The sequence below is a fragment of the Triticum aestivum genome, chromosome 1B, assembly GCF_018294505.1.
Source record: "Triticum aestivum cultivar Chinese Spring chromosome 1B, IWGSC CS RefSeq v2.1, whole genome shotgun sequence".
NCBI classification, from domain to species: domain Eukaryota; kingdom Viridiplantae; phylum Streptophyta; class Magnoliopsida; order Poales; family Poaceae; genus Triticum; species Triticum aestivum.
Window position 1 is genome coordinate 6877918 of NC_057795.1, and position 9512 is coordinate 6887429.

A 9512-nucleotide genomic window follows, 5' to 3' on the forward strand; every position below is an offset into this window, starting at 1 on the left:
CTGCGGTCCTGTCTTCAACCTCTCTGGTGTCCTCTTCTGACCTCCCGTCTTACTTCCTCCGGCCTCGTCAATGGGTACGACGACGGAAGCCAGTCCGGCCTTCCCGTCAACACAAGGTATCAGTCCTGTTCGTCCATTTCTTCCGCGATTCGTCTCACAAGAATTTAATTGAAGGGGCACGCCCAATGGATGAATCAGCAAGGTTAGGAAACAGAATTCAGTTGCATAGCCTGACGGACAGTGATGTAGATGTACATATGTGCTTTTCTAGCTTAACAACTCTGCGCTTTCTGTGGATATCACTTCAAATAATCATCAAATTTTCCATCTGCGACATCACTATCAGGCGGACGGGAGGCAATTGGCTTCGAAGTTCCGTTTCTTGATGAAGTTCATCCGCTCAGTGGCGGAGTTATATCCAGAAACAGAAAGGTGCCATAGCACCCGGGTGGCCCGACACCCCCTAATCCGGTTCGTCGAGTGACTTCAAGATTCGCGTCGTGGAATAGTTAGTGCAAGCCGCATGCATTGTCAGGTTAATTTACTAGGCAATTTGCAGAGACAAAACAGGACCTGTAGTAGCCTGTAGCAGGCAGTGTAGGGCCGGCAGTAGTGGGCACGGGTAGGCTAGAGATAGCCCTGGACGAGGCTAGGTGGCCTATCGGGAGAAAAGACAACACATTCAAAAATCAAGGACGTCGCTAACTGTCACATGTGTGGCAGGAAAGGAGACGCACTACACGTCTCTTATGCAAATAGATTACCACGTCATCGCATGCATGCATGCGAGAATTGTTTTTGATTTTCAGTTTTTAAAATGTTTTATCTCTTAAATGAAAAATCCGATTGAAGATTCGTTTTCATCATTAAATCCCTCGCGACGAGATCTACAAAACTAGATCTCATATCGATATATTTTGGTGAATTTTTTTGGTCAAAAGTTGCCATGTCTATTGCACATGAATTTCCATGATATTTACATTGAAGTTGCCATGATATGTTTCAACTATTTTCTTTTACATTAAAATGTAAATTTTAACATATTATAAAACGGAGAATTAAGAAATTAGACTTGCCATGCACCATAAACTAAAATTGCCATGATACATGCACTTAAAATTGTCATGGTTCAATAAAAAAATATTTTCATGGTCAAAGTACTGGAATTGCCATCATCAAAAAACTAAAATTGCCATGATCTACAAACTAAAATTGCCACATGACAACTTTAGCTTAAGCACTTTGGCAACTATAGTGTAAACATCATGGCAACTTCCGGGCAAAAAAAAAATCATCGAAACATATCAACATGGGGTCTAGTTTTGAAGATCTCGTCGAGACGGATTTAATGGTGAAAACGGATTTTTAGTTTACTTTTTTATTTAGGAGATAAAACATTTTTAAGCCGAAAACCAAAAAGATTTCTGCTGATGTCATCTATTTATACGTGGCAAAATGAGTGGTGATGGAGGCGTGTGAGCGATCTGCAAACGGCCACACGTGTGGGCGTTAGTTTTTCCGAAAATCAATACACTGTGGATGCATTGGCAGCATTAGATTGCAAATATGATCGTAGCCATTAATATTCTAATCCCACATTTTCATGATCTAATTTCTAAAGGACTGGACAACATGTTATAGCCTTATATAGGGCTGAGCCACCAAATCCACATTTCTCTCGGTATAATTTCTATATGTTAATCTGCAGCATCTCCCGATGAACCTATTTTAGGATAAGAATTTTTTTAGAGCATTTTTTGATGTTTTTTTTTATAAAATCAAATACAATTCAGTGCATTCCACAGTAGGTTTTCTGCCCCTAGCTAGTGGTAAAGAACAAGTTCAATTCAGTCTTATGATGTTATTATTGATGCCTTGTTCAAATCAAATGGACAAGCATGTACTGTACTAATCAGTGATTTATATCTTAATACCGAAAATTTGTGCTGATTTATGAATTTGTTGATCCCGAGGTTCTGCTAATCCGTGTACTAATATTTTTTTTGGGCAATTTGGGTTATTTTGGTCTCATTATGAGGACTGTGCTAATATGTGTTACAAATATGTTGTTGTGCCGACTAATTTGTGCTAATTCTGAAAATATGTGCGTCTAATCGCCAATAATATCATGTGTAAAACCAAAATGTCATCGTTCTTGAGGACATGAAAGCGCTGATTCCATGCTTTTCCTGCTGATATGCACTTTAGTATATGAAAATGTACACTTACGTGGTGTTTAAATTTTCAACTCACACTTATAGAGACGTGCAGTGCACCAGCCAACTGGCGCAAGCTGTACATTGACGGCATACAGTTTCGGTCTTCCGGTCAACATAAGTTATCATTCGTGCTAGTCCGTCTTTCTGTGACACGATTAGCATGACTTAAGAGGCACACCCATCTACGTGCCAGTTGCCTGAATCAGGAGGGCGAGGAAGCAGAATTCAGTTGTGTAGCGCAACAGTGATATATGTCTGCACTTTGCTAGCTGAATAACTCTGTGCTCTATGTGTACGTCACCTCAAGTACTCATCAAGAATTTACTCCTGCACGCGCTATGCAGGTGGAGGAGAAGCAGTTCGCGTGGAAGTTCCGTGTCTCTGATGTCTGAGAAGAAAGCTCTTACAGAGTTTTCGTCCGCTTGGTGGACTGGAGCGACATCCAAGTTAATTATAGTGTCCAGTCATCCCTATATTTCAGTGTTTCTTCTGTTTTGTACCATCACATTTCATATGTGCATCGGAGGAAATGTGCATTCTACATGATGGAGAGGATCATGTCACACAGTCCCCATTTACAAAGCCATAGGCAGTGGCTGAAGAATTTTTCTTCTAGTGTCACTGTTGTTCTAACTCTCTGTCTTCGATTTTGGTGCTTCCGTAGTACGGTTGCAAAGCTAGGCTTCATCTGATTTTAGTTAGCTAAGCTGATAAAGAGAATTCCACATGGCCCTTTATTTCCAGCTTTCACTGTCTCACAATAACAACACATATTAAGCTCACCAAACTAGATCCATACTCATAACTTACCTTTCATCATTGAATAACTGGAGATTGCCAAGTTGTCTTTTATCATGTCAGTATATTAAGTATTATGTATTTTCATATGAAGAAGAAATAATCATCTGGGATGTGGAGTTTCGGTGCTCGGGCGCAGCTGTACCCGAAATCCCACTCGTTGGTTGTCGTCTGGGGATTCCCATAATGTCCTCTGACAAGTCTGCAGCGATGCGTTAGTAATTCGGTATACGGCGCGGCAGCGTATGGTACAGTGCCTGGGCGCGGGCCCGAATCGTAGGTGTGGCGAACGTCCCGTGTGCTTATAAAGTTATAATTCTGGTCCGTTGACCAGATAGTTTAGCTGTAGGCTGAGCCGTGGAGCATGGGTTTGGCTCAGGATCGCGTGTCTCGACGGCGTGTGTGACACACGATCGTGGGGCCGCAGTTATGGAGAGGCAGCTGCCGACAACTGAACCCCGCAAACCCTTCCTCTCGGCGGTTCTCGAAACCAGCCACCGCCGCGGGTCAGCTATAATCCATCCCCATTGCCATTGATGGCTGTTGCGGTAAGCGACGATGGAGGACGCTGGCCTGGACTTCCTGCTGGACGCGGTCGACAGGTAAGAGAACTATGCCCAAATTCGAGATCTATCGTTTTTTTGGCGGCGAGGAGGATACTGGTCGACACCTGAATATTTGGTGCTCCTCCACGTCTTGGACATGTATTTGCAGATTTCCCCTCTGTAAAGACTTTGCAGATTGCTTGGAGCACCCAGATCCGGTTCCTCTGGCGCGGATTGATGCGCCGAGCGTTCAGCAGTCTGAATCGAACGCTGGTTCCGGGTGCGGGCAGCTAGTTGGCGGCTGTAGCCAGGAGCGGCAAGCAGGCGATGGGAGCCGTCGCCGTGAGACATCTCCGGCGAGGTCCGCACAGTCAACAGACCAGTCCCGCAAGGGTGAACCCGGAGGCGCTGGGGTGGACAAAAAGGTTCTGTAACCATTGCATTCCGTCTGCTCTGAATTTTTTCCTGGAGTGCAACTCCATTTGTCCTAGTACGGAGTGTAGTTCACTGCCATGATATCTGTAACAAACTGTGACAGACTGACAGTAATTGTTTTTTGATGAACGGTTGGCAGATACCAGGCATGCTGAATGTTGTCTCCAGCAGGGGATTAGTCACTCGATTTTAGGCATGTCAACAAAGGTGCATGTATAGGTACAGACAAGGAAATGTTATTCAGAGTTCGTAGATTCAAAAATCTAGAAACCCATAAGAAGTGGAACTCTAGTTGACAAAATAAGCAGGAGGCATGATTTTTGAATTTCACGGCAGACCATCAATAGTACATAGGAAAAATGTATTTCCTGTTTAAACTGTGTTTGCTTTCGTTCAGGTGTCAATTTTTTTGAATAAGTTGAAAGTTTGTTTCCATGGTTAGTGTGAGCATCCCCGTCATCAGAAAACATATTTTGCATCTGATATCCTGAACTGCTTTTGGCGCATTTCAGGTTACTGAGACTTATAATTATGTGTTGTTCGAGTACCAGCCCCGCCTTCCAGGCCCTGTCTCCTGTTGTGCACAACTTACCAAGCTTGCATTTTGATGTAAAATCAGGTTGCGTCTTGACAGTGCGCCACCAGACAGAACCCCGCGTGCATCAAGGATGAGTGCTCTAGAGACGTCGTTTCGCAAGTTTGCCGAGGAACCAACGAAAAGTGTGGTTCGTCCTGAATTAGGATTAAATTTTGATTCACTTGGTGAGGCGTATAACTTCTACAATTTGTACTCAAGGGAGATCGGTTTCGGGATAAGATATGGGAAAAGCATGTTGAACGCAGAGATGGTGAAATCAATGCAGGAGATTGTTGGGAGTAGTCTAGGAAACATTCTTGCACATTGGTTGGGTTTCGAGTTTTGTTGCATTATATGGAAGTGTTGGGAGTAGTCTAGGAAACATTCTTGCAGATTGGTTGGGTTTCGAGGACCGTCAGGGAAACATTCTTGCAGGGGGGCTGCCTGGGAATGGTAAAGTTACGATACTAGCAAATGGTGGTGCTGACTGCGAAATGGGCCCAACTCAGTCGGTCAGTGTGAATGCCCTAGTAGGATTAGCTCCACCAGATAAACAACGAGGGGCTGGCAGGCCAACGAATAGCTGAGATAAAGCACCATATGAGGGTTTGAGCAGGCGAACACGGTTCTGCAGTATTTGTAGGTGCGAAGGACACAAGAGGACAACCTACCCCGACCGGGGAGATGCCGCGAAGAAACGGCGCAGACCAGGGAAGTGCAAAAAATGTGGCATGAAAGGACATCGCCGGAACACGTGCACGTGACCAATTGGTGGGGTGCAGAATCAAAATTGTTAAACTAATTAGTTTTAAATTCTGTACTTGCAGTATGAGGATTTTCCGGATTTTCCGGTGTATCTCAGTGAGATGTGCTCCAACGCTTGTTCCTCCAGTTCTAGACATGCAACTAACTTGTGTAAAGGAGAAGAACTTGGTTCGGCATTGTTGAATATCTGTGGTGGATACACATTTTACGTTGCTGTGTGTGTTCTGATCAGGATTGCAATGTTATTTCTTTTCTGCTCACCATGCGTGTCTGGGACTGATGCGTTGTGTGTGTTTATGCTCCAAGGGATTCAAAATTTGAATCATCTGTCGGAGTAGATGAAGAATCGTGAGGGGTTCAGGGGTGTCCTCCAACGCCCGCCCCACCCCCATGAAGACATGGCGAGCAGCTCATTCCTTAGCAGGCAGCAGGCAAGGTTTGAAAAACCAGCACGGTGACCTGTGTTGAGTGGCGCCTACACCTGCAGGCGGGACGACGAGGAGCTCTGCCGGCGGTGGCGAGGGAGCATGTAAGGAAGCACAGGTACGAGGTGTGGTTAAGTTTTTGTTTCGCTTGGTAACCTCTGCATGCTTCGGCGTCTGTATCTTCTGCAGCTGCCTGAAGCAATTAGGACGATGGCGTCAACCACTGGGGGAGCTATGTGGTATGCTGCAGGTGCCATGGCCCCCCAGCCCATGAATATTTTGTGAAGAAACACTGTTTATGATGACACAAATTAAAATAAATACAGTGTTTAGCCCCTCTACACAATTATATTTGGCTATTTGCCCCCTCAGTAATATCTCGCTAGCTCCTCCGCCACTTGCGTCAACTGCATGGAGCTGCACCGACCTGGGTGATGGAGCTGCGGACGATGTCGGCGAGGTGAGTAGGGGAACAACCTGTTTGTTAGTACTACGTAGCCTGGAGTGTAGGTAAGCACGTGGTGACGTGGACCAGTTACGACCAAGACGGCTGCTAACAAGTTTGAGACGGCTCAGCCAGGCACGGGAAAGAGAACTGAGCCGTGCGGAACCAGGTGTTCCGCTCGATCGGGCCGGCTGCCATCGCAATTAATGGAGTCACCTGCACCCCACATTTATGTAGAAATACAGCCAATATACCCTGCAGTCGGGTGGCACAAATCCCCATGAGATCGGACGATGATGAGTGCGGGAGCAGCTGAGGCTGAGCTCAGAAACCAATTTTCGTAATCATCTGCCCGTAATCATCTGCACACTCTCAACCAACCTGAGAACAGCATACAGAATGATGATGTATGTGGCGTCATGGCAGCCGCACATCGGATATAGGACGGGGTCAGGCAGCGCTATTTTTTTCTATTTACTCCCTTTACCGAACAGTACTCTCGGTAAACTACCTTGGCACGTAGCTACACCACCATTTGCGTCGTCCCGTCTGATCGCTTTTTTTTGCCGAGTGACCGTATTTGAAACTCGGTAAAGACTTTGTCGAGTGTTCGACAAATGGATCTCGACAAATTTCTGTTTGCTGAAAAGGGGTATGCCGAGTGTCCTTTGCCGAGTGTTTTTGGCACCCACACTCTCAGGTTTTATGGTTTCTACCTTAGGTTGCTTATTTTGCATTCTATGAAGAACAAATGTGGTATAGTATGAGAGCATGAAAAGAGCAAAACAAAGTAATGCGCAAACAATAGCCCGCCCCCCTTCCCAGACACACACAAACACCCTGCTGCCAACAACTCCTTTTCCGTACCGAGCACAATAATTATTGGATTGATGTAGCGATTTTTTGCAACCACTCAAAGGACATAAAAACAAGGAAAAAACTGGAAACATATTTAAAATTAACTAGCTAGTGGTGTCCGTGAAGTTCAAGAAAAAGCTAGATTTTTTCTCGACAACAAGTTAATGTGCAAAGAATTAATAAATGTATTTGCAAAAAAAGAAAGCAAATAGAATTAACGATTAAACCAGTTTAGGTTTTCACTGCAGACAATGGTAGTAGTCGGAACCAGATACAAACCAATAAAAAACAGGATCTCAAATCTCCAACCATTAAAGAGTTGTATGTTAGTCCTATCTTCTGTTCAACCCAAATTTTACAATAACACTATTATACTTAAATCTTTATTATTGCAATACATAAATAAGTAATTAATGCACCAGCTTGCGGTTGTAACCAGGCAAGATGAACCTATGAACTCGCAAGCATGCCAATCAGATCGACATCCACACAACACCGGTATGAACATTGTCTAGATAAAACTTTATTTGTATTTTATTCCATAATTTAAACTAGTTTGTGCGGGTCACACATGACATTGTGTGACACTTTATTTGTCACCGCTACATCGACATATCCATCGACTAAGCAACGACAATCCAACTATATATTACTAGAGATATTTTCTTATCAGTAGGCACCAACTCGGGTGCCAACGCCGAATGGCACAATAGTGGTGGTGCCGTACACCGGCACGTTGACACTGCACATCGTTGGCAGGGTACGAAGTGCAATGGAAGTCATCACCTCAAGTTGAGCTATTTGGTGTGGCTGCAACAAGGTACCCTGGGGTACCTGTTGTTGTTGAGGCCATTGACCCAGTTGTTGTTGTTGAGGTTGTTGGAAAGAACACTGTCCGAGCTGCTTCTGTTGTTGTTGGGGTTGGGAGACACCTTGGACCGACTGTTGGGGTTGTTGCTGCTGAGGTTGGTTCAAACCCTGACCATGTTGTTGTTCTTGTAGGACGATCGAGTAGATGATGGCACGGATTGCATCGTAGCGTGATTGTTCGGGGATTTGCGGCAGCTGCCGGCAACATTGTTGCTGCATCACATGGCAACTACTCTGCCACAACATTTGCGACCTAGCAAGACTTTGTGGCATTGCCACAGGGCTGCATTGCTGCTGGAGGAATACCTTGCATGGGTTTAGCTGCTGCAAGATAGATGGCTGAACAGATGGTATTTGTTGTTGCGGTAGAACTGGTTGTTGGTGTTGTGAAAATGGTGGTTGTTGCAGTAGAATTGGTTGTTGTTGTTGCTGCGAAAATGGTGGTTGTTGCTGCTGCTGAGAAAATGGTGGTTGTTGCTGCGAAAATGGTGGTTGTTGCGGTAAAAGTGGTTGTTGTTGCTGCGGAAATTGTTGTTGTTGCTGCGAAAATGGTGGTTGTTGCGGTAGAATGGGTTGTTGTTGCTGCGAAAATGGTGGTTGTTGTTGTGAAAATGGTGGTTGTTGTTGCTGCGATAATGGTGGTTGTTGTTGCTGTGAACATGGTGGCTGTTGTGGAAATGGTTGTGGTTGTTGTTGGATGGGTTGTTGTTGTTGGTACCATAATATTTGTTGTAGTGGTAATGGTTGTTGTTGCAATGGTTTCTCCAAGCTAGGGATGTGGCTAGTCTCCATTTGTGCAATGGCACTTGTCGCCGCAACGGCGAGGAGGGCAAAGATGAGGAAGGTCTTCATGGTGGATTGGTGTTAAATAGTGTTGCTTGGTTTTGATGCTTGTGCTTGTGATGATCATTATACTTCATGCCTATTTATAGTAGCCCGTGCACCATCTCTTTCCTTCTTTGCATCAGCTTTAATAATTGTGTTTGGATGTTTCTGAAATGGATTTTTGGTACATTATGGTAGGTTGCACTAGCTATAAGCGTACTTTTGGATTGATCATCAAAGTTGCTTTTTGGTTGTGCATATGATTATACACAAAGTACATGATGTTTGAAGTAGATGACTTGCCTTATTCACTTTACATGTCACGCATTTATCAGGATAGTATCACTTCTACACCCGATTTGGGAAAAAGTACATAATCTTTGCTATAGATAACTTGCCTTATTCGCTTTACATGTCATGCACTTATCAGGATATTATCACTTTTACACCCGATTTTGGAACCTTGTATAGGGTGTCAGCCTTAAACAAGAAAAGGAAAAACTTGTGTAGGACTAAGTTGCAATCATGTGTGGGTTGTTAGGATATGCTCCATTATTAAAGCCTTACATGTGGAGGGTTCTTCTAGACTCGATTGTTTTTTATAGAACTAACTATGTATTGTCCTTTAAGATGATAAGATAAACTGACACCTATAGAGCATGACATGACTCATCGAATTCCCTTTACATGTAAAGGATTGTAATTGCTTACAAGTCACTAACATATATCCGGTCCTAACTCTAGACACAT

General features: G+C 44.2%; 1 protein-coding gene across 1 annotated transcript; it reads right to left on the minus strand.

The window, feature by feature from the left end:
- Positions 1-7579: 7579 nt before the first annotated feature.
- On the minus strand, positions 7580-8849 carry LOC100859936 (glutenin, low molecular weight subunit 1D1-like). The gene has a single exon (XM_044524585.1). The coding sequence runs from the start codon at positions 8787-8789 to the stop codon at positions 7737-7739; it is 1053 nt and encodes a 350-aa protein (XP_044380520.1). The 5' UTR covers positions 8790-8849; the 3' UTR covers positions 7580-7736.
- Positions 8850-9512: the final 663 nt, after the last annotated feature.

What these genes read in the sequence shown, in the direction of transcription:
- LOC100859936 (XM_044524585.1), bottom strand. Translation starts at nt 8,789, where the DNA reads ATGAAGACCTTCCTCATCTTTGCCCTCCTCGCCGTTGCGGCGACAAGT.